Here is a 24,394-nt window from a genome sequence, read left to right on the forward strand (position 1 = left end):
ATGCTGGTGCGCTGCCTCGATTCATTTACTCCTCCGGGCTCAGGGGCCCGGCTGAACCGCGAAGGCAGCCCGAAGGGGGCTGGGGGGGGGAAGGAGCCCGGCGCCCCCCCTCGCGCAGCCGCCGTCCAGAAAGCAGCCCCCGAGGCTTCCCACGAAGGCCGCCGAGGCTGCAGAAGCTCCCGGGGCCCCGGGGGTGGACTGGAGGACCTCCAAGGTCCCTCCCAGCGCCCTGCTCCGTATTCGATCTCAGTCACGCTAACTCGCCGGGCAGCGGGATTTGGGGGGGGGGCTGCTGCCCAAAAAATGGGGGGGAGAAACGTGCTCCGTTAATCGTGGGCGGGTCCCTTCCGCGGCCACGCCCCTAAATCAATGCAACGCAGCAACCAGACACGCCCCCTCCAGGCTTCCCCGATAGGCTCCGCCCTTTTTCCCCAAGAGGAGTCTGGTGTCATCAGCCCTTGTCTCGGGGAGGGGTTCCGGCACGGCGTCATGGCGTTATCGGCCAGCGAGTCGGAGGCGAGAGAGGCTTTCTTTTCCAACCGCTCTTTTACTCCAGCCTTTCCCCCGGAGGACTCTTATGAAAGCCCGGCCATTCCCTTTTTTTAAAAAACCGATTTAAATTTAAACCCGTGCAAGCTGCTTGCTCTACGTGCAGCCCCTTGGAGCTGGCCAGCTGCGTGCATTCACACAACACGTCAACCCTCCCCCGCCCAGGCTCCCCGCAGGGCTGGTGGGGGGGCATTCCTGGGGAGGCTCTGATCTGGCCGTCCCAGGGAAAGCTGGCACGACGACCCGGGGCCCAGGTGGACACGGTGCCCAGCCTGGGAAGCCCAAACGCCCCCTCGGGGGCATTTCCATCCCACCCACCCACCCACCAGCCCCCTGCCAGTGGCTAGTCCGCAGGTACATTGAGCCAGGCAGGACACACCTCCCCAGGCCCAGCCCCCTCCCCAAAAGATCCCCCATGCCCCACAGCGCTCCCCCACCCCTCAGGCAGCAGCTGAAGGCCCCTCCCTCCTGCCCTCTGCCTGGGGTGGGGGCTCCTGGTACAGCTTGAGCTGGTCCTTGGGGCAGAGTCCGCGTGCCTTGGGGGTCCCAAGAGTTCTGTCCAGCCACGGGCCCCATTGAAAAAGGAGCGAGGGGGACAGAAACCTCCTTGCCTGGACACTGGGCAGTGGCCAGAGCCAAACAGCAGGGCAGGCCTGCTGAGAACAGAAGGAGCCACCCCTTAGCAGGAGCCCTCCCCCGCTACACAGGGCATCAGGAAGCTTGGGGACCCCAGGGCCCTTCCTCAGCCTGGGGCCCCTGATGTGCACAGTGGCCCCATCGGGAGGCGCCTTCTGGTCAAGGAGGGTGGGGCAGAATTGAGGCAAGAGTTTCCCCTCCCCAGTTTCTGCCCCCCACTTCCCCAGAGCGTCTCTCCCTCCCTTCCCACCGATGCAGAGCACGGAGTGGGCCAAGTCCGCCTTGCTTCTGTGGAGACCCTTCCCACTCCCAGGACATGGCGGCGGCAGGGGGGGGTCTGCAGCCTGCTCCCCCAGCCCAAAGCACCCTCCTGCGAGGCTGATGCCCACTCAATACTCTTGCGAGGAGTTTACACTGGTGATTTTCTTGCAGTTTAATGTAAATTTGTACAAACCAACCAAAGTCATGCAAAAACGGTAGCCGTGTGGCAGATGGGGGGGGGAGCGACATCCAGAGGCTGGGCTGAAATACCAAAGAAGGAGGTTCCAGGGAGGGGGGAGCTCCAGAGTTACAACCCAAGCATCTTTCTCCCCAGCCCCCTGCCGCCCCCCCCCCCGTGGGGTGAGATGTCTTTGGGTTAAATAGATGCCAGCCTGGCCTTCTTTTGCCCAAATCATACAAGTATGTACAGAGGCACAGGGGAGGGGGCAGGGGGGGCTGCTGGGGAGGGAAGGACCCTCTCAAATCCCAGCCTGGCAGCCTGCCCAGCTTATGGGGAGGAGTGGGGCAGAAGGAAACAGATGGGGGACGGGGGCTGAAAAGTGCATGCCAGGAGGCTGTCTTCCACCCAACCCCTTGCGAGGAGGGGGGGCTGCTGCAGGTCCTCCAGAAAGCTGGCGTGAAGGCAGTGGGGCCCCCGAGAATCCCTCCCTCCCTCCCTCCTTCCTCAGCCTGGGGTGTGGTGTCCCCCTCCGGCCCCCGGACGGCCCATGCGTGGCAGAGACGCCTTGGCACAGAGGGAAGGCAAGCTCGCCGGGGGCTCCAGGGATGGGGCCGAGGGCCACGGGACTGCGCCCCGGCCAGGAGAGCTTCCACACCCACCCCAGACTGGAAGGGGCCAAGCTGTGGGCCGGGTGGCCCTATTGCACAGTCCTTCCTTCCGGCGGGGAGACCCGTGGCCATCCCTCCAGTCTTTCGGGGGCTTGGCTGGGGTCAGAACCCTCCTCCGCCTCTTCCTGCGGGCGTCCGCTTCGGACTAAGTGGCCACACCGCGCTTCTGTGGGGGGGCCTCCATCTCCTGCCTTTGCTTCAGTTCCTTCATCCTGTTCGGGGGGGGGGGGGAAGGAGAGAAGGTGACCTCTGAAGGGAGGGGGACACCCCGCCGTTCCTCTAGCAAAACCCCCACCCCACCGGCAGCCGGCTGGCCTCCTCCGTGGCAGAGCTATCGCATTCTCCGTGGGGTCTGCAGAGGGTGAAAGAGGCTGAGGAAAGCCCCCCCCCCCAATATCCCATCCAATGGGCACCAGGACAATGCCGGGCTTCTCGTGGGGGTCTCCTTTGGATTTTCTAACCCCCCCCCCAAACGCATCTTATAGTTCTTAAGTGTCGATGGAACTCTGTTCTCAAACTCTGCCTCCCCCAGTCTCTCCCCCCCCTTCCTGCTGTACCTGTGCCGACAACGTCGCAAGAACCGCATAATCTTCCGGGCGGCCTGATCCTGCTTCTTGGTCAGGAAGGTCCCCCTATCGGGGAAAGGAGGAGGGGAGGGTCAAGTGGCAGGAGTGGACTCGGCCTCTCAGGGCAGAGAATGGAAGGAGCAGCTCCCCCCCCCGCCCTCCGTAGCGTCCAGTAGGCAACCCCCCCCCAACAGGGCCACTTCGCCAGACCTCCGAAAGAGCCCTGGGAACACGCATTCCGGACCTACCAAGGGGTGCCAGTATGTGGGAAGTGCCGGAGTTGAAGCCCCCTTGCTCCTCACCTGCTTCTCAGGAGCCCCCACACGGGGGTCACCACCCAGAGCCCCCCTCGGGGGAAAATGGGCGGTTAAGAGGTATGAAATGAATATATAAATGTGGAATAGAGCGATAGAGAAGCAACTGGAACATCATCCGTTCCAAAGCACTATTTTGTCTCCCTGAATGGGAAAAACGTGCAGCTAGTCCTCAGTAACAGTTCATTTAGTGATGGTTCAAATTTACGACACCACTGAAAAAAGCGACTTATGGCTGTTTTTCACACTTGCGGCCAGTTCAGCATCCCTGTGGCCGCAAGATCAAAATTCAGACGCTTGGCAGACTCATACTTACGATGGCCGCAGTGTCCCGGGATTGCGACCTTTCTGACAAGCAAAGCCAGTGGGGAGGCCAGAACCGCTTGACAACCGTGTGACTAATTGCAATGATTCGCTTAGTAACCATAGCAAGAAAGGTTGTAAAGTGGAGCAAAACTCACTTCATGACTGTCTCACTTAGCAACCAAAAAATCTGGGCTCAATTTTGGCCATAGTCAAGGAGTACCTGTAGCCAATTCTCCCAAACTGGTTATGGAGTAGCTTGAAGGGATCCCAGTCCTGGGGGGGGGGCTGCTGGCCCTCCCCTTCCCTCGACAGAGAGAGAGGGAAGCCCTTTCCTTCCCTAGCCCCCCCCCAAGGCATGTGAGGCATCGTGTAGGAGCGGATCCAAGCTTGAAATGAAGGGGTGGGAGGTGGGGAGGGGGGCTGGCTTTGCAGAGGGCTGCCAACACCTGGATACCGCACAGCAGTTGGAGGGCAGCAGGCAGGCTGGCAGGAGCCGCCCCACGTGGGCGGGCTGCCTGCTCCGGGGCTGTGGCTAAAGGACAGCATCAGAGGCAGCTGCAGGCAGGACCGGCAGTCCTTGGGGGTGGGGGGCTGTCACCTCACAGGACTGGGACTGTCTTGCTCAGCCTCAGGGGGACTTTGGCCTGTCCTGGCGGGGAGCCAGAGAGAAGAACTATGCCCCCCCTCCCCTTGCAACCAGATCCCCCCCACCCTCGACCCCGTCCCGGCACCCACTTGATCTTCTGCTGCATGGCGGCCGAGGCCCGGTGCCCCTGCTTCAGCCTCTCGTACTCCTTGTAGCTGCGATAGTATTGCTGGATCAGCACGGCGGCCCGTCGACTCTGCCGGAACTTCTTCTGCTCGTAGTAGCTGCGGAACTTGCTCTGGATCAAGATGGCCGCCTGCGTCATCTTCTTGTAGAGCGCGTACTGTGCCAGGGAGGAGGAGGAGAGGAGGGGCTGGGAAGGGCGCGGTGGATGCGGGGGCTACTGCCCACCTGCCCATCCCGGAGTGCCCACCGCCTTCCCATCCAAGGCACGTCCCTTAAGTTGGAGGGGGGGACACCCCACTGCCCCCGAGGGAGATTTGGGCTCCCCAAAGCCACCCGACTGAAACACCTTGATTTCCTGGTGGGAAGCGTCCCGATTTCGGAGCCCTGGGGCTTTTTCCGCGGGAGGGAGGGAGGGAGGGAGGGGGTCAGGGTAGGACAGGAAAAGGATCTCCCCCTTTCAAGGAAAGCACCCCAGAGCCAAAATAACAAACTCCTTCCACTTAGGTCCCCAGTGGGGCCCCTGGCCTTCTCTGGCTGCCCCCCTCTTTCAGCTGCAGCCGGGATGTCCCTTTCAGGGCTCACTAGAGCCGCCCGCAGCAAAGACGTCCGTTTCCCAATCCATCCCAGGAGCCGATCACAGCCTGCCCTTTCCTCTCCCCCCACACGGCCGCCTAACTCTTACAGAAGCTCCTCCAGCCCCACACGCCTCCCCCTCCCCTCGCCAGGAGTGGCCTTGGGACCCCACTTCCCTGCTTTACCTTCAGGGCAATCCAGGTGAGCTTGCAAGACAGAGAGAGAGAGCAGGTTAGTTGGGGGGTGCTTGCGAGTGTGGGGGAGGGGGCCTCCCAGGAGGCTTGCAGGGGCCAGAGACGGGCCTTTCCCCCCCCCCAGAACCCTACCTGCTTGTACTTCCGGTAGCACCGCTGGATGACAGCCGCCGCCAGCTCCTGCTGCTCCTTCAGCCGACGGCCCTGGATGGGGGGGGGGCAGCACAAGAGAGGTGGTCAGCCCTCGTTCTCCCCACCCCCCAAATATAGGTAGTTCTTGATTTGCGACTGAAATGGAGCCCAACATTTCTGTTGTGAGACAGTTTGTGTGAGTTTTGCCCCATTTTATGATCAAATGATCAATAAATTAATAGTTCTGAGGACTGGCTGTAGGTGCTCCCGAAGCAGCCTCGACCGTCCACCCTTGTTTCCGGCAGCATCAGCAGCGTGTGTGTGTGTGTGTGTGTGTGTGTGTGTGTGTGCGCGTGTGTGTCCGTTGAACAAGAAAGAAGAGGGACAAGGAGGCTGAGAAGAGCTGCCAACATCCCCCCCCCCCCGAAGGGGCTGCCCTGCCCCGGCCTGGCTCGGTCGGGAGACACACCTTGTACTTGCGAAAGGCCGTCTGGATGATCCGGGCGGATTCGTACAGCTCTCGCTGCTCGTGGTCCGAGAGTGTCAGCAGGGCGAAGTCGCTCTCCATCTTTCCGTTCCCCGAGGCGTTGAGGAACTCGGCCCAGCTGGCAGCGGTGGGGGGCGGAGGGAGGCGCTCGAAGGACAGGTCCGCCAAGGGGGACTGCAGGGGGCTGAGGCAGGAGCGCCCGGGGGGCGAGGGGGCCAAGCCTCTGGAAGGCAGAAGGGAGGACGTGAGCCCCTCGTCCCCAAAGCTCACCGGCCGCTCCCCCCTCCAGCGTCCGAAAGAGCTACCGTCGTTGGGGGAGGTTGGGCAGCTGGTCCACGTTCTCCAGGTAGCTGGCCAGCCAGGACATGGTCTCGCTCAGGCCCACGTTGCTGGACCGCTCGCGGAGAGGAGCCTCGGTGCAGCCAAAGTCCTCCTGCTTGATGCGCTCCGGCGTGGCCTCGATGATCTGCCTGGCCAGGGTGATCACATCCACCTGCAGGGCAACAGGGGAGACAGGAGATGAGCGCCGGGGCACTCCGTGTCTTCGTCCCCAACAGGGCAGGCCTTTCGCCTGAAGACCAGCACAGCCGCTCACATGGAGGAGCCCAGCCCTCTGGGGTGGGGCACTGCTGGACTGCAGGGAATAGGGGCTCCCGCGTGGCAGGGCCGCTGCAGAGAGGGAGAGGCCCAGCCCCGGGCCCTTCTCGCTGGCATCCCAGCCTTTCAGCCAGAAACCGGAAGGAGGGAGGAGAACCAGGGACCCTTCTCTGCACTGCTGGGGCTCAACCCGAGTTCTGGTTGAGGCCCAGCAGTGGGTTTTCCCACATGGTTACTGCCAGAGGCCTGGGGGGATTCTGGGTGGAGGCAGAGGAGTTGCCCACACACCGGCCGGGGAAGAGACGCTCAAACCGCTGCCCCCCTCCCGGACGCCGGACCTGCAGGACGTCTGTCTCCGGCAGCTGCTCCTCGTTCTCGGCGTTTTCCCCGTAGGCCAGCAACTCCGGCTCCAGCTCAGCCTCAGGGCCTCCCAGGGGTCCCATGGGGCCCCCCTCGCCATAGCTGAGGAAGAAGGAGGCGGGCGGGAGGCGGGGCGGGCTGGCGGCTTCCTGCAAGTACCACCCCTCCAGGCTGCCGGGTGGCAGGCCCTGGCAGACGTCCATGGCTCCCTCGGCCTCGGGGCTGTAGGCTGGCGACTCCCGCAGGGCTGACCCGCTGGAATAGGCGGAGGTGATGGAGAGGGAGCCTTCCGAGCGCTCCGAGGGGGAGGAGACCCCGCTGGCGGTGCTGAGCCCTGGGGAGAGAGGGAGCCGGGTTCGGTTGGCGCTCAGCCTGAGCCTTGCTGCAGGCCACCCCCCCCCCCGTGGTATGGAAGCCCCCTACCTGTGTCTGGGCTGGCCGAGACAGGGGAGGGGACGTGCAGCCCCTCCGTGGGGTGCTGAAGGCCGACGACACAGGCCTTCCCGGCTGACCCAGGCGCATCCGCCGAGGGCTCCAGAGGTTCGGGGAGGGCCTCTTCCTGGCGCTGCAGTTCCTCCAGGCACGTGGCCAGCTTGACGTGGCCCCGCGAACGAGCCACGGTGAGCGGCAGGCGGCCCAAGGAGTCAGGGATGGCCAGGGCTTGGCTGTTCCACCGGTAGAGCAGCTGGGCGGCCTCCAAGTGGCCGAGTGCACAGGCCCACATCTGTGGGGGGGAGGTGAGGAATGAGACCCCTGGCCGAGGCAAAGCAGCAGGAGGGGCCCCGAGCGGATCCCTCTCGCCGGAAGGGCCGGACAGGGTCAGCCCCCCTTCTCCCCCCCTTCCGAGAGGCACTCACCAAGGGGGTGCAGGAAAAGTGATCCACATTGAGGGGGTCCACCTCTTGCTCCAAGTCCAGATTCTGGGCGTTGAGATTCCTGGGGGGAGCCAAGGGCCGCCATCAAGCCTGTCCCGAGCACAGCCTCCGCAACGGGGGCCCTTCGGTCTTCGCACACCCCACCCCACCCCCAATTTCAGAGGGGCAAAATCTGGCAGGCTGGACTCGGGCAAGTGGCCGAGTTTATCCAAGCAAGGATCTCATCACATGGGAAAAGGCTCGGATCTGCCACGCTGGGTGGGGGGTCTTGGAAGACCAGGAATAGTCCCTGAGCAAATGGCCGTAGGGCAAGGAGTCCCTGCATGGACCCACAAGAGACAGATAACTGATTTACTACATTTGTAGAATGAGACAAGGCGCTGCTGCCCCTCTAGGAATTTGCCTCTCTTCCCCACCCCCCATCCCTCCTTTCTAGTCCAACTCCTCCACTTGGTGGTGGTGGTGGCTTTGTGCCCCTTCTGGACAGACCCGGGTGGAGCTTTCCCCCATTGGGGGTCTGGACAAGAGACGCCAAAGGGCCCTTGGCCTGCCAGCCAGGGGGACTCACCGCCACTTGATCAGGGTCTCAATGAGGCGGGTGTAGCCCTGGGCGGCTGCCAGGTGCAGCAGCGTCATTCCTCGGAAGCTGACGTGGTGCACCAGGGTCTCCGAGCAAAGCCACGTCTGCGACAGCATCATTTTCTCACAGAGGGCCACAATGCGGTCCTCAAAGGAGTCGGAGGCAGCCTAGTTTGGGGGGGCAGAGGGGGAAGAAGGGGGGGTGAAGAGCCCAAGCTAACAGGCTACGTCTGCAGCCTCTTCCAGGCTCCCCGAAGATTCCGGGGACCTGTTTCCCACCCAAGACCATCAACCCTCCTGCCCCAGATGTGGCAGCAGCCCCCCCAGCAGATGAGATGGTCGGGGGGTGCCAAGGACTCAGCGGTGGGCTGGCATTCCCTGCGGGCAGCTGAAGCCTTCCAGTTGGGGGAAATGTGAGGAGTGGGCTGCTGAGGGCCCGGGGCCACATTCCTCAAAGACGCCCTCCTCTGTCACTCCCAGTTCCTGCCAGTCAAGCTGCAGTGGTCTCGGTGGGCAGTGCCACCGTGTCCTTCAACTCCCGGGCCGAGGCCGTGCCCCCCCTGCCCCCCTCCCTCGGCTTCCTCACGCGCGTCTGCCTGGCTTGTGGGAACAGGACTCAAAGGCCCCGTCAACCCCACCAGGACCCTTCTGACTGGGGATGATGGAAGCTGTAGTGCCCACTCTCCTCCTCTGACCGCAGGAAGTGGCCGCGGTGTGTGCGTGCCGGACTGAGGCACGCTGTGCCCTTTGCCCGGAAGGCTCCAAGTGGCGCCCCTGCCCTCCGGCCAAGCTGCTGATCTCAACGGAAAGAATTCGGGGCCATTGGGAGGCTGGGGGGGGGGCGGATGCCTTCCCTCCTCCCTAATCCCACCCAGAGGCTGTCTGGCCTTATCTCCCACCCGGCCGCTCCAGAATAGCCGGGCTGGCTGACCACACAGGTGCCAATCTCAGCGAAACCCGAGATTCAAGTTGGGGGGGGGAACACGCACTAAATATACACGCGGCTGCTGCTGCATGGCCGGTGGGGCTGGGACAAAGGGGACGGGGGGGGGGGCACATCCATCCCAGACACCGTCCGCACGTTGCCTGCTTTTGTGAGTTGCCCAGAGGGAGGGGGGGGTTGAAAATTCATATCACTTCTGCACCTGCAGCCCAGCAGGACACAAGGGGGGAGCCACCCCTCCCCACAAGCAGCAGTGCCACCCCCTCACAGACCCCCTGGCTCAGAGAGGCCTTCATCCAGCCCCTTCAATGCCCTGGGGCCCTGTCATTGGTCTGTACCCCACCCCACTTGGGTAGTGTCGGCTGAGCTCCCCAAGGCCGTGTTTCCATCCAGTTTTCCTGACCAAAACCAGCCCCAATTATTCCAGAATAAAGGCTTGCAGGGGCCCGATGGGGCCCGAACTCCTTCCCCACAGCCTCCGGGGGGCAGCCCTGGGGGGGGGAAGCATTTCGAAGGAGGAGACTGGAAGGAGCGGTCCTATTTGCTTGGAGAAGACCCTCCTGAAAGGAGACCCCGGATGGGGGACCCGCAGGGGCCACGTGGAACCCCAGAAGAACAGCGGAGGGGGGCAGGCACAGGCCCCACGGCGTGAAGGCACTTCGAGGCTTCTGCCCAAGATGGGACCCTGCACCCCCACAATCAGATCCAGGTGCTCCCCCCACAATGCCTGGCATGTCTCCGTGTGTGTGTGTGTGTGTGTGTGTGTGCGCGCACGCGCGCGCACCTTAACACCCAATTGGCAAAGCCCTCAAGTCAAAGAGGAAGCTGACAATGCCAGCTGGGCACCAGCAGATGCCACGCTCCGGTTGCCACCAGCTCAGCCTCCCTCCCCATCCCCGCCCCACCTCTCACCTGGCCAGGGGGCTTCTCCCCTTGGGCCTGGGCCGGGGGGCCGTGGGGGGCCGAGGTGGCCATCTCAGCCACGCGCTTCTCCATCTGCTCCAGACGATCAAGGATGGACATCCTGAACTGGTTATCTGGGGGGGGGGGAGAGGAGGCTGGTGAGAGGCAGCCCGGCCCGGCCTTGCCCAGGTGAACGGGGGGGGGGGGGAGGATGATGGGGGGGAGAGGCCAAGACGCTGCCGGGCATCCTGTTAGGCTAATCCTGATTGGGGCGATTAACAAGCCGGGCTGTCCTCATTTTCCCAGATGACCCACGGAGGGGGGGGCTTCTCCATTGAGCACCCAAGAATGGGTGAGGGGGGGCTGGGCAGGTCCGGCTAGTCTTGGAAAGGGGACAACTAGGTTCATCCAGAAGGGCCCCGGAGCACCCCTGTCCTGCGGCCCCAGGGAATGAGCAGACACAGCCCACGGGAGGGGGGGATGGGACTGGAAAGGGGCCCATGTCTCCTCCGTGATGGGGGACCGTTGGGGGTTCAGATAAACAAGCAAACAAAGTCCGGGAGAATAAAACCCCATGAAGCGAAGGCGACCTCTCTTCCCCCCCCCAATCTGTTCCCAGAGCAAAACCGGGGGGCCCTTCCACAAGCAGCGCAACGTCAACAGGCCCCTTCCACGCGCAGCAATTGGGAGGCATAAAGCAGGAAAGCCAATTAGCCAGGGCAAATGAAACCCAGGTTAATCTCAGAGCATGCCCAAAGTGACCGAAAAAAACACTTGCCGGCAGAGGGGGTGGGATCCACCCAGCGTCGCCCCCGGCCCCTGGCCACGCAGCTCCCACCGGCTCATTCATTGCCCCCCGGAGCAGGAAGAGGCGTCCAGGAGAGCCCACTGCCGCCCCTCGGGTGGGGGGGCTGCTGCTGCTGGCCCACGTCAAAGCCCAGCAAAGCCATGGCAGGGAGGTGTTGCCCCCCAGGGCAGGGGGCGCTTCTGGGGACCCCTCGCCTGAGCCCCCACAGGCCAGGACCTACCCCCCAGCAGCAGCAGGCACCGAAGCCCCCTCCTTCCCGGCTCGGGCCCCCTCCCACCTGCCCGAGGCCAGTACCTGCTCTGGGCATTGCCAGGGGACGTGGGGCTGCCCCCTTGCTTGACCCCCAAGCCCGGCGCTCTGCTCCTCAACTCCGGCGGGACTCGGAAGCAGCTGGCAGGGACCGCAGAGAAATCCCAGGTTAGGCCCGCCCCCCAGCTGGGGGGGGGGCAGAGATCAGGGCACCGCTAGCCGTCCTGGTATGCAATGACAGTGCGCAGGGGGCCCGCTGCCCTCACCCCTGACGCGCCGGTGGGAGGAGACCCGGCTCCTTCTCCGCCAGCCAGAGACGCAGCCTGACCAGCTCCGGCCCTCCCGAAAATAGCCACTGGCCTGGGCGGGGGGGGGGGGGAGAAGCGAGTGGCAATCCTTTAATGAGCTCTCTATCTCCCATACACACATACACCAGCTGGACAGTTGCCTCCAGCTGGTGGCTGAGAGAAGCCCCCTCTGCACGGCCCCCTCTGGGGGGGGAAGGGGCTGCCCTCTCTGCTCCCCATCGCCCCCTTCCCCCAGCTGCCAGGGAGGGTGGGGGAGAGGCGGCCGAGTGCCCCTTGCCCAGCCCGGCCTCTGCGATCGGGCAGGTCATGCCTGCCAAAGACAGGCCTGGTCTCAGAAAGGGAATTTTTTTCCAGGTCACAGGGGTGGGGGAGGGGTGCGTGCCTGGACAGGCGCCCTCGGGCACCGGCAGGGGAGGGGGGTGCCCTTTAGGGACCCCTCGAAGCCTCTTCGCCCGATTGGCAAGGACAGGCCTGGGCGCTATTCCGCAGAGGCTCTGACCGGATAGTGGCAAGGTGAGAGGTCTTCCCGGGTGGGCTGGGGTCAGGCTGCTTCCCCCCCCTCCGGGTCGGCAACAGGTAGCCAACGGAGGCACTGCCTGGCCGAAGGTGGCTCTCCCTGCGAGGCGGGCCAAGAGTCGCCTGACCAGCCTGCTCAGAGCTGCTCCTTGGATGTACTGAGCAACTGAACCCCTTGAACAGAGGGGGGGGGGCAGAAGCTCCCACCAGCCCCCCTCCCAGCATCGGGAAGACTCCAAATGGACCCCGAGACTTTGTCACCCTCGGGTAGGACGACAGCCGCACCGGCCCGCCTGGTTGGGCCAGCAGAGGGGGCGCCGGAGGGGCCTGTGGCTGGGCAGGGGTCAGGGGTGGTCCAGTTGCACCCCCGGGACTGAAGTGGGGTGCTTCTTACTCTGATGCACCGAGAGGAGGGGCGCAGCGCACGGGGGTCTCTGTCGAGCAGGGTGAGGGGCGAGTCGAGGGAGGAGGGGGCGGGGGAGTGGAGGGCCCAGCACGGGGCAGTCATGGAAACTCTTGGCCCCTCCCAGCCTTTCCGTTGCACATGCCAGGAACATCCCTGTAAGGCGACACCCTGGACGGGGCCCAGCCCGGTGCTGGTTTTTCCGACACAAACAACTCCCCGGAGGAGCCCCGGCCCTCCGCCCGGCCCTGGGGCTGTGCCCGCCTGGGCAGCTGTGAGCCCCAAGGGGCCAGGATCAGGCCTCCAGGGACCCTTCCAGCCCTGGCACTCTATGATCCTACAGGAGGACCTCCACTTAGGGTCACAATTAAGCCCCAAATTTGCGTTGCTAAGCAAGTCAGTTGCTAATTGAGTTTTGCCCCATTTTACAAACTCCCTTGCCACGGTCCTTAAGGGAATCATGGCCGTTGTTCAGTTAGTAGCCTGGTTAAATGAATCCGGATTCCCCCATTGACTTTGCTTGACCGGTCGCAAAAGGAGATCGCATAATCTGAGGACGCCGCGACCGTCCTAAATATGGACCGGCTGACAGGCCGCTTTTTCCACCCTGGTTGTGACTTTGAACGGTCACTAAAAGGAACGGGTGTAAGACGAGGACCACCGGTGCAGGAAGAGGAAAAGCCTGGGGAATCCCCCGCCCGCAGCGGTGAGGGCAGCATCCCCCACTCACCGTCCAGGGAGAGCCAGTCCAGCTGGGGGCCGGGCAGCGTCAGGAAGCTCCGGGCTCGGTACTCAAAGATGACCGACGGGGACACCAGGCAGGCATCCCGTGCGACCTGCAGCGGCACCAGCCCCGCCTCGTGGGCTGCAGGGGGGAGGGGAGAGCAGTGTGAGGGGGGGCAGAGGCCCTTTGCTCCAGGAGGGGCCGAGCCAGGCCTCCCCTCTCTCCCTGCGCCCCCCACTCTTGTCTCTTCTACCTGGGCAGTAGCAGCGCAGCACCCCGGACTGGATGAGTGACGCCGGGACCGAGATCTGGCCAAAGAGGCAGCTGTAGGACTCCGAATCGTCCATCCAGGGGCCGGTGATCAGCACCTTCACCCCCCCCTGCCCCCCGGAGGAAAAGGCGGGAGTCAAACAGGGAGTGGCTCCTTCCCGAGGCCCCGTGGCCAAAAGGAGACACTGGCAGCGGCTGCTCACAAAATGCCCCCTGCCCTGCTGCCCCTCCCCCCGGACCCTTGAGGCCCTTCTGGCCCCAGCGGCTGTGCCCATCCCCAGCTTTTCCCAGCAGAGCACCTACCTCTGGGTAGGACCACTCGGGTGAGAAGTCGGTGATGGAGACCCAGGGCTGAGCGGGGGCCCCCAAGATGGCCTCCACCGCGTGGCAGGATTCGGCCGGGGGCTCCGGCAGAACCGACTCCGGGCTCTCCGACCCGGGACTGGGGCCTCTCGGGCTGCCTGCCCCATCTGCTGCCGGGCTCTCTGTCATCAGCTCGCTAATGAGGTCCGGGAAATGGCTGTCGAAGGGCAGGCTGAAGGGGCCTCCTGCAGCCGCCGCGGCCACTCTCTGGATGACCGAGTGGAGCTCCTCCTGCAGCTCCTTGGGGGAGATCTCTGGGGCCCCCCCGGCTGCTCTGCCCCCTTCGCCTGACGTCTCCATGGGTGCCTCCGGGCTGCTCTTGGCTTCCGCTGCGGCCACTGTGGGGCTGGCTGAGAGGGCTGCAGGCCCCTGCCTGGCCCCATCGTCCTGGATGAAGAAGCGATTGGTGGAGATGTAGAGCGAGTAGCCCGAAGCCGGGCCAGTCTCTGGAGGCTCCGGCTCAGCTTGCAGGCCCTGGCCGCCCCCGTACGTCTGTCCTTGCTTGGGGCTGTTCAGGAAGCGGTCTGGGTCGAAGGCGTCCGAGGTCCCCTCACTGGTCTCCATGGCGGATTCCAGGCTCTGCGAGAGGAGCAGTCCGGGCAAGACGGCCAGGCCAAGAGGCGTGGTGGGGGCCGCGCCCCCCTCTCCGGAGACCAGGTGCTGGCTGGGGGTCAGGGCCAGCGGCTTCTCAGCCCCGCTCGGGCCAGCCATGACGAAGATGGTGCTGCCAGGCAGGCTGACAGACAGCGTGACAGGGGGCCGCTCCTGTTTGGGGAAGCCGCCGGGCCGGGGCAGCACAGGGGGCGGCTGCGTGGAGTCGGGGACGGCGTCAGCCATGGTGGAGGAGGTGGTCTTGGCCGGCTTGGTGCCCTTGCTGTCCAGGACAGGCCCCTTGGCCGGGTCAGCCTCAGCTCGGGCCTCGGGGCTGCCGGAGATGTTTTGCACCTCTGTCAGGGCCGGGAAGGGGCAAGGACGGACTTCCACCTTCGGGGAGATGATCCGGTGCTTAATGCTGTTGCATTTGTGCGGGACGTGGCCGGGACTCCCTGCCAGGAGAGGAGGAGGAGGAGGAAGGGGGGTTACGGCCCCCATTTCCAGCCTAAGACCTGGATCCTGGCTTATTGGCAGGCCGGGAGAGCAGGGGGCAGGCAGTGCGCCCCATAACTGGGCAACGTCCAGTCCAGAAGGTGTTTCCCCCTCTTTCCTGTGGCCCTCTGACCTCCTGCCATGGCAGCACCACCTCTCTCTCTTTCTCTCAACACATACACACACAAGCACACAAACTAAGCTGGCCCCAAGTGGCCCTGCTTCTCTAACCCTGACCCTTTGGATATCGACCCACATTGTCTAGTCGTGCCAAGCCCTCTTAGTGCCCTCCAAAGCCACTGCCGTCAGGGCACCTCAGCTGGTGGGATGCCCTGCAGATCGCCCTCCCTCAGAATGGGGGGGGCTCCACATGCTGCAGGAGGGAGGGAGGGAAGGGGCGAGGGGGCGGCTGACCGAGGCTGCTGCTGCAGAGGCAGGCGTGGGTCCGGGGGGGCGGCTTGGCCTGGTGGCTTTCCAAGATCTGCTGCACCAGCTGCTCCACAGAGAGGTCAGTGCTGCTGCTCCCGTTGCTGCTGCACGTCCACTTGATCCCCTGAACTGCAGGAGGAAAGAGTGTGGCGTGTCCGGCCCAGGGTCCCGGCCTTGTCCCCTGCCCCCCCAGACCCTCCCCGAAGGCAGAATCCGGGCCTCCTGGGGAGGTGCTGCCCTGCCACGGGTATCTTCCAAGGGCACCGGATGGGCAAAGGAAAGCTTTTTCTCTCGAGCACGCTCTGTCCCAATTGCTCCCCAGCGGCAGCTCTCGGGCAGTCAAAGCACACGGCCTGGACAGTCCAGAGGCACCCAGCTGTGGTCAGCAGGAGCCTCCTGGGAACAGAGGACGACGAGGCGGCGGCCACTGGTCTGGCGCTTCTCAGCAGCCCCTGCTGATGGTCAGAGGCTCAGCACAGCCATTGGCCTTGGCGGGCTGGCCGGCCGTTCAGAGCTGCCCTCTCCAGAAATAGAGGGTGGGTAGTCCTCCAGTTACAACTATAATGGAGACCATAAACTCGTGATGGCTGTAAAGTGGGCTGGTCACATGACCTTTTTTACGGCTGCTAAGCAAACCCTACGGGATGCTGACGGGAAATGCTGCTTTTTGGCAAGACTGCTATAAAAGGCAGTTGTGTGGCTGCGGGACACCCCAAACGGCGGTAAAGGTGGCCTGGCTGCCCAGCAACCCGTGGTCACGTCACTTTGGGGAGGGTCTGGCTGTTGGAATTGCGAACCTGGGTCATCAATCTCTCCCAGGTAGGTCAATCGGAACTTTGAAGAGTTACTTAGCGATTAGTCGTAAGTCAGACATGTCAAACCCGCAACGTATCGTGACATCGCGTGACGTATCGGAGCTTTTTCCCCATTGCCGGCAATGGGGTGGGCGCAGTTTCTTGGTGACGCGTCTGGCCCACGGGCCGGCAGTTTGACACCCCTGTCGTAAGTCAAGGACTACGAAGAACCCTAAAACCCATCATCCTGCACCCTCCTGGCCCTGCTTACACATGGGCTTCAGCTGTCCGACCAGCTCCTCCTTCGACCACTTCAGCCACTCCTTGCGATCACTGTTGATGGAGCAAAGGACGGGGCTGCAGACCTTCCCGCAGTCCTCAATGGCCGGCACATTCAGATAGTGGACCAGGACGATGTCCGGGTTCTGCAGGGGGGAGTAAGGGGGGGCCGGGTGGGAGGAGAGGCAAGAGGGAAGCCCCTTGGGGGGGCAAAGGAGGCAGACTAGGCCTTGTTCAGACAGAGAAGAATTTTCCTAAGCCTTGAATCCCGGTTTCCTTCGTGCTTCTTAGGGGGATCCAGCCCACATTCCGGCTCTCAAACTGGGACAGGGAGGGTAAGCTAGGCCTTGGCGACCCCCAGCCCAAAAGAGGACAGGCCAAGGTTGCCTAACCCTAACCCAAAACCAAGAATAACGCTGGTGATTCTTCCTAGCCAAGTTCTTTATTGCTTCAGACCTGCAGACGGAATCTTGCCGGGTTGAAAACTCCAGACTGTCTCCATCTACATTAATGTACTGTGGGAACTATTAAGGAGAGGCTGTCCTCCCCCTCCTTCTCTCACAATTCCTATCTGGGCTGTGTTGCCTCTTCCTTCTTGGGAATGGACCTTTCCCTCCAGGGGAACCCCCTCCCCACTGAGGTTTATCACCTATCAGGGGCCTTGAGGATCCACTCCAGGGGAGGCCAGGCAGACTCTCCCCCCCCCCCCGAGAAGCAGGGCCATATTTCTTGGACAACGAATATTTTGAGCCTTTTTCTCCTATAGTCATTTACTGATATTCTAAGTAACAGTGAATAAATATTGTCTTAAAATCATCATTTGTTCTATAAAGCAGGGGTATCCAAACTGGGCCGCTTTAAGACTTGTGGACTTCAACTCCCAGAATCCCTCAGCGAGCAGAGGAGTTGAAGTCCACAAGTCTTAAAGGGGCCCACTTTGGAGATCCCTGAATTGAAAGTACAGTTTCTTAACCTCAGGAAAAGGGTGCAGACTTCCAGCACCCAAGAATTCCCCAACCCAGCACCCTGGGTTAAGGAATTCTGCGAGTTGAAGTTTTCATCTCTTAACATTGTTGAGATTGACGAATGCTATGTTAGCCTTCAGGGCATAATTAGAGAGAGAGAGCATTGCTTTCCATTTAGAAAAGAATAACAGAGTTGGAAGGGACCCTGGAGGTCATCTAGTCCATCCCCCTGCTCAGCCAGGAAACCCTATACTAGGGGTAGGCCACCTTGGCTCTTTTAGGACTCGTGGACTTCAACTCCCAGAATTCCTGAGCCAGCCTGGCTCAGCTTGGAAACCTCTCCCTTTCCCTGCAGAATGGCTGGCTCAGAAATTCTGGGAGTTGAAGTCCATGAGTCATAAAAGGTGGCCTACCCCTGCCCTATACCATTTCAGACAAATGGCTGTCCAGTCTCTTCTTAAAAACCTCCAGTTTTGGAGCATTCACAACTTCTGGAGGCAAGGAGTTCCACTGATTAATTGTTCTCACTGTTAGGAAGCTTCTCCTTAGTTCTAGCCTGCTTCTCTCTTTCATTAGTTTCCATCCGTTGCTTCTTGTCCTGCCCTCAGGCGTGTTAGAGAATAAGAGGTAGACCCCCCCCATTCTTTGAGGCAGCCCCTGAGATATTGTAATACTGCTATTCTGTCTCCCCTGGTCCTTCTTTCCCTTAAAGCAGACATAACCCAAATCCTGCAGCCATTCTTCGTATGTTTTGGGCTCCAGTCCCCTTAATCCTCTTTGTGGCTCTTCTCTGCACTCTTTCTAGAGTCTCAACATCTTTTTTTACATCGTGATGACCAAAACTGGATGTGGGACCCCAAGGGTGGCCTTAACGTTATAAAGGGGTAATTTTTCGTAGATTATAACATCTTTTAGCTGAAATTAAGGCAGCCATTCCAAAACGCAGGGAACGAAGGAGAACACGGGCAGTGGGCTTCCACTTCCAGCTCACCTGCTGCTGTCCTTCCTCCGGAACCCCCCCCCCTCAATTCCTCAAGGAAAGCCCCCCCCCGTGGGGTTCAGCAGCCGCAGGGAGACTTACCTGGAGTAGCCAGTAGCAGCGACGGTGGAATGTCGGGACAATGGACGAATGGACGTAGCAGCCGTAGAGACACTGGGGGGGGGAGGAAGCAAAGATGGGGGGAGTGTTTCCTCCCTGTAGCAGACCCCAGCGTAGGTAGTCCTCGGCTTAGAACCAATTCGTTTAGTGACCATTTGAAGTTACAACGGGAGTGAAAACAGCGATTTAGGGCTGTTTTTCACACTTAGGACTGCTGCCGTGTCCACATGTCACCTGATCAAAATGTTGGCCACTGACTCATATTTATGACGATCCTTCCGACAACTGCCGCGATTCGCTTAACAAAGGAGGCGATAAGACGTAAAATGGGGCAAAACTCACTTAGCGTCTGTCTCACTTAGGAAATTTTGGACTCAAAATTGTGGTTGTAAACCCCCCTGCAGGGCTGGATCCTCCCCTCCACCGACCCACCCCGGTCTCTACAGCCCCCCAAGCGCTGCTGCCCCCCCAAAAGTGCCCCCCCCTTCCTCCCTCCTGGGGTCCCCTCCCGACTCTCGCCTGCCCAGAGAGTGCCTGGGGCTTCTGCAGAGCCGCTCGGGCCTTTCCCAAGAGGGGAGGGATCTGGAGGGGGGGGTCCTACCTCCACCCCTTTGACCTTCAGCTTCATGTGGTCTTCCCGGGTGGTCTTGCCATCCTTGCGCTTCTTCCAGCAGTAGCCGTCCTTCCGGTACTTCACCTTCTTGCGATTGTACAGGATGAGGGAGCCGTTCTGGGGTCTGCCGGGGGGGGGGGAACCCCGGTGAGCAGGGGGTCCAGGAGTTCTGGAGCTGTGGAGCCCCCCTCCACGTCTGTGGGGAGCCCCCTGGGAGGGAGGCCTGGAGGCCCGAAAGCCCTCTGGGTGCGGCCATAGCCCACCCCTTCCCCAGCGGGGGGGCTTTGGGGTCTCTGCCTGGGAAGCAGGCAGAGGAGGGCAGGGGGCTTCTCTCTTCTGCCAAGGAGGGTCTGGCATCTTGTGGCCCACGTTGTGGGGTGGAGGGGACGAGGACCCTCACCTGTTTTGGCAACCTCCCTCCAAATCAGCTTCCCCACACCTGTATTCTGGAATGGGGGGGGGCGCCCTTTTTTGTCTTTTAATCCGGTTTCGTTCTTTAAGTTTGTGTGTTTGCAGCCAAAAGTTTGCAGGCCCGTTAGAAGTGGGAGGAGGGGCTGGTTGCCCCAGACGCCCCCCGAAGCACCAGCAGCATCTGCTCCACCAAGGGTGGGCGGTTGTGCTGGGCCCCTGACCCCCCCCCCCCGTGCCCCGGCCTTGAGCCAGCAGGGCCAGGCCCCTTACCTGGTCTTCGGGGAGCCCGAGAGCCATTCCTCATGTTTCTCAAAGGTGATCAGATAAGAAGCGATTTCCTGCAAGAAAGACCCCCCCCTCAGAGCCAGCTCCCCAGCGGCGTTTTGGAGCCCCTGTCCGATTATCTCCAGTCCACTCCATTCTGAGTTCGGTCTGACCGCCGGGGATCTGGGGAGATCCTTCCCTGAAAACCGGAAGGGGCTGGAGCCCACCGCACCCCGGGAAGCCCCTGGCACGGGCTCCCCCCCCATTTTGCATTTCTGTCAATTCCGCCCTCTGGCAACAAGAAAGCCGCCGTGGGGACCGAGGGCCAGGAGGGCCACAGTCCCTTGGGCAGGTGGGAAACATCTGTGGTGGGCACGGTGCCTCCTTCTGCAGGACGGCCCACCAAGGGGCCCGGCTCCTGGGACAAGTGTCCAAGCACTCGGGGGGGGGGCAAACAAAGGCTTGGTCCAACATGGAGCTGACCAAGGTAGGCTTGAGAGAAAATGATGCTCCTCCACGGCCGTTCAGAGACCATTGAAAGTTACAATGGCACTGGAAAGCTGACCAATGACCAGTCCTCGCACTTATGACCACGGCAGCGTCCCCACGGTCATGTGATCAAAATTCAGGTGCTTGGGAGGGTCGCAGAATCCCGGGGTCAGCTGCCCTCCAAGAAGCAAAGTCAATGAGGGAACCCGGATCCACTTAACGATCGTTTGATTCACTTAACAACCGTGCCAAAAAAAGTCAGGTGCACTTCTCTGAACAACCCACAGCTGCCTTTCTTAGGGACTGGAGTTCTGGCCCAATTGCGGGCGCAAGGCGAGGACAGCCAGGGTCTTGGTTTTTTTTATTTGCCGTTTTTATTTTTTTTTTCAGTCTCCTCCTAGAAGCCCCCCTGCCAAGAGTGGGAGCTGCTTCTGGATCTTTCTGAAGATCAACGTGCAACTGAAGGACCCTCAAAAACAAGGACCCCCCCTTCCTCCCCCTGGTCCGCCCTGAAGGGAGCCTGGCCTAAGGACAGAGCCGCCAATTGTCTACCTCCCCCCCACGCCCCCCCAGCATCCCAGACAGAGCTGGGGGTGCAGGAGAAGAAGGGGGGCTCTCTGATCTGCAGGGTTCCAATTGAGCCCCCAATTCACCCTCCCCTCCCAGAGTCCACCCTCCAAGTATCCTCTCTGGACCAGGCCCCGCCCTCCAGATTCTTCCTTGGGGATCCCGATCCTTTCTGCAGGTCCCCCGACCCCTCCCGGCCCAAGGTGGCTCCCCGAGTTTGCAGCCAGGGACTGTGGCCATCTCCGGGGTCACCTCGTTGTCTGGAGAGGAAGGGAAGCGCTGCCCGTAGCTGAGGCACCCGGGAGTCCTGGCAGGAGCAGTGAATGTCTCCTGCAGCCCTCCCACAGCTGCCCAGGGCCAGACCCCGAGTGCCAGGGGTCAAGTCAGATGCAGGGCCTGCGAGAACCACCCTCTCACCAGCTGTTCTGTGGGAAACATCGAGCTCTCCTCCCTGTCCTGACCTGGGACCGAGGGGTCAGGCAGCTGCAGCCCCCTTCACAAGGGCCCCTGGTCCACGAAGGGCAGGAAGGTGGGAGGGGAAAGCCACAGCACTTGGGGGGGGGTCCTCAGGACTCTTGGAGCAGGACCACCCTCCAGTCTGGCCAGTGCCCGTCTCCCCCCCCCCCGTGAGAATCGTCAGGGCAGCACTAATAATACTGAAGGCAGACGTTCCCCCAAACCAGGGGTAGGCAACCTCGGCTCTTTTAGGACTCGTGGACTTCAACTCCCAGAATTCCTGAGCCAGCCATGCTGAGGGGAAAGGGAGAGGTTTCCAAGCTGAGCCATGCCGGGTCAGGAATACTGGGAGTTGAAGTCCACCAGTCCTAAAGTGAGCCATAGTTCCCCCATGGGAGTTGAAGTCCATGAGTCATGAAGGGGCCAAAGTTTCCCCCATGCTGGCTGAGGAATTCTGGGAGTTGATGTCCACCAGTCATAAAAGAGCTAAGGTTGCCTACCCCTGCCCCAAACCAAGCAGGCCAGAGGCAGAGGCTAGAAGCTGCTGCATGCAAGGGACGGGAGAAGGGAGAAGGCAGGAGAGGCCAGCAAAGTTGCAGAAACAGAAAGGAAAAATGGCCGTTTGCAGGAAGGAGACTGAGAAGGCCAAGCAAAGTGTGTGTGTGGGGGGGGAGAGGCCGGCAGCCTGAGCAAGACCGAAGCATCTGGACCAGTGGCCCAAATCAGATTTCAAGCGGAGGGGAGGGTCTCGAAAGGAAGCAGGAAGGTAAAAAAAAACGATAAAGAAGAGGAGGAGACCTGGATGATATGTGGGAGGAGGCCCGTTTGGTTCCCTCCCCCGCCCCCCCCAGGAGCAGCATCTCAGGGATGCTGCACTGGGCTCCTTTCCCAACCCTGGTTCCTAGGATGCTGCTCTTTTAAAAAAGGCCTAAAGGTGGTTTGTTTGTTCCAGATCCAAAACAGCACCTTGCAGGAACCATTTCCCTGTTTTGTGCACAAACACACAAAACCCTCCAGTCTGCAAAGGCTCAAGTGGGGGATCGCATCTGCCCCACCCCCCACTTACCACACCCCTTGCGCTCAGCTAACGGGCAAAGGGGGCTTTTTTACAGGCTTATCGGGGTGATTCTTAAAAAGGGAGGGGGGCTCTTTCCTGGTGCCAAAGAAGGGCACCTGGACCTCAGAGGCTCCGCAGAGAGAAGCTGGAGGGGCGTCCGGGGCTCAGGAAACAGGGGCACCGATTATTAGGGGCCAGGCAGGGCCCTGCTGGGGGTGTCCCCGAGAAGAGGGCAGAGCTCCAACCCAGAGGGGCCCTCCCCTCCCTGAGCCTGCCTGTGTGATGGGGCGGCTTCCCACCCCCCAGAGGACCCAGCCGGCCCCCCCCCCGGGAGGGACTCGGGGTTCCAGAGCAGCAGCCTGTTCCCCCCCCCCCCGCGCCCCTACCTCGTTGGTGTTCCAGCGCAGGCGCTCCTTGGGCAGGGCCGGGCACTTGGGCACGCACTCCACCAGCTTCTTGGGCAGGAAGACCTTCAGGTGGTGGCTGTTCTCTGCGGGGGGGGGGCGGAGAGGCGGCGGGGTCACCGTCCACGGGCGGGATTCCGCGGAGGCCCCGGGCGCCAACGGGGGGGGGGGCAAAGGCCCGTCTGCGCAAGGACCGCTCAGGGGTCGGGCCGCCCCCGGCCCTCCCCCCCCGGGCGGCTCGCTCCCGGCCCCTCCCCGTGGGAAAAGAGCGCCCCCTCCCCCGCCCGCCCTCCAGGCTTCCCCGCCGGCCGAGACCCCACCCCCACTCACCGGAGACCTCCGTGGCCGCCTTATTCATCTTCGGGGCGGGCGGGCGGGGCGCTCAGAGGGCTCTGCCGGGCAGGCTCCGCGCGAACCAGCCTGGGGGGCGGCAGGGCGTCAGCGGCGGAGGGGAAGCGGCCCCTTCCCGGACGCCGGCACCCCGCGGAGCCCCTCCCTCCCCCCGCCCTCCCTCCCCCGCTGCCCTCGCCCCGGAGCCTCCCCGCCCGCCCCGGGTGGCACCTGCCGAGGCGCCCGCAGCTCCGGCTCCGCCACCGGCCGCCATTCCCTGCGCCCAGCGCCGGCTGCGCTCGGCCCCTTCCTGCCTCCTCCGCCTCCGCCGCTGCTCCGCTCCGCCCCGCCGGTGACAGCTCGGCCCCTGAGCTCAGCGCGCACGGCCGGCGGCGGCGGCGGCGCCTGGCTGCCCGGGAGGGGCGCCGCGCGCAGACGGAGGCGGCAATCGCGGAGCCCCCCGGCGGCCCGGGCATCGCGGCCGGGAGACGCCGCCCGCCCGGCTCGCCGCCTCCTCCCCGTCGAGGCGGGTCCGGGTGCCCCCGGACACAGGGAGCGCCCCCGGAGGGATGCAGCTCGCCCGCCGGCGCCGCGGCTCGGAAGGCGCTCCGGAGCGGGGGCGAAGCGAGCCCGCCCTGGTTCCCGGGGTCTCACCCGGGCGCGGGTCCCGGTTCCGAGCACACGCCCGTAGAGCTTCGGGGCGGGGAGGAAGCCCCCCAGATGCACGCGGGCTGCCCCCCCGCTCCTCCCCTCCCCTTTTCCTCCGGGGGCATCCGGACCTTCCGGGCAGAGAAAAAGCGCAAAGGGGCTTCGGGCAGAACGCGGCAGCCGCCTCCGGATCAGGCCGGGAGCCCGCTTGCAATTTCAGGAAGAGGCTCTCCGCAACTCGGCCCCTTTAAGACTTGTGGACTTCAACTCCCAGAATTCCCCAGGCAGCAGAGGTGGTGGTCACTCGTCTTAAAGGGGCCGAGTTCAAAACAAAACAAAACACCGATGCCAGTTTGGGAGTCCTTTGGCAGGATTTAAGGCAGGGGGCTTCCAACTTGGCCCTTTGATGACTTGTGGACTTCAACTCCCAGAATTCCTCAGCCAGGCAGGCTGGGAGTTGAAGTCCACAAGTCATCAAAGGGCCAAGTTTGAAGACCCCTGATTTAAGGCAGGCATGGCCAACCTTGGCCCCTTTAACACTTGCGGGTCAACTCCCAGAATTGCTGGCTGGGGAATTGTGCGAGTTGAAGTCCACAAGACTTAAAAGTGGCCAAGGTTGGACACCCCTGGTGTATTGGCTGGGCTTAGGGATCCCCTTAATTCCCACCCTGCGAGGGACTTGGACACTATGGGTGGTCTATTGAGCCCGGAATTATGATCCTATGCCATTGTGGTGGTTAAACCAAATGCCCACACACTCCTGGCTCTCCCTGTTGCAGTTGTAATTAGGAGCATGCAGTGCCTGGGATGTGTGGGGGGGGGGCTGGGTTGCTGAACAAATGGTCGTAAGTAGAGGACTACTTGCATTACGGCGCCGTATTGGGGGGGAGGGCGGGCATGGACGGTGACTGAGCCACGTCGAATGGGCAGGTGTTTCCCCCGGACACGATAAAAGTAAGCAGAGAC

General features: G+C 62.4%; 1 protein-coding gene across 3 annotated transcripts; it reads right to left on the reverse strand.

The window, feature by feature from the left end:
* Positions 1-1,593: 1,593 nt before the first annotated feature.
* CAMTA2 (calmodulin binding transcription activator 2) lies at positions 1,594-23,663 on the reverse strand. 3 transcript variants are annotated; one of them, XM_039324834.1, is made up of 23 exons: positions 23,435-23,663; positions 22,781-22,870; positions 22,433-22,536; positions 19,484-19,551; positions 18,791-18,926; positions 18,172-18,243; positions 16,118-16,271; positions 15,038-15,181; positions 13,478-14,583; positions 13,158-13,284; positions 12,911-13,045; positions 9,906-10,030; positions 8,040-8,218; positions 7,454-7,532; positions 7,020-7,320; positions 6,575-6,930; positions 5,945-6,132; positions 5,622-5,862; positions 5,153-5,224; positions 5,012-5,032; positions 4,217-4,410; positions 2,853-2,927; positions 1,594-2,507 (listed from the first exon to the last, which is right to left on the reverse strand). In XM_039324834.1, the coding sequence occupies exons 2-23, from the start codon at positions 22,806-22,808 to the stop codon at positions 2,441-2,443; spliced, it is 3,972 nt and encodes a 1,323-aa protein (XP_039180768.1). In that variant the 5' UTR covers positions 22,809-22,870; positions 23,435-23,663; the 3' UTR covers positions 1,594-2,440. The 3 variants fall into 3 exon arrangements, with proteins under 3 accessions (XP_039180768.1, XP_039180767.1, XP_039180769.1); XM_039324833.1 differs by lacking the exon at positions 23,435-23,663 and adding an exon at positions 23,012-23,161; XM_039324835.1 differs by lacking the exons at positions 5,012-5,032; positions 23,435-23,663 and adding an exon at positions 23,012-23,160.
* Positions 23,664-24,394: the final 731 nt, after the last annotated feature.

This window comes from Crotalus tigris, unplaced genomic scaffold (assembly GCF_016545835.1).
Source record: "Crotalus tigris isolate CLP2741 ecotype Arizona unplaced genomic scaffold, ASM1654583v1 scf7180000024309.744930, whole genome shotgun sequence".
Lineage (NCBI taxonomy): Eukaryota > Metazoa > Chordata > Lepidosauria > Squamata > Viperidae > Crotalus > Crotalus tigris.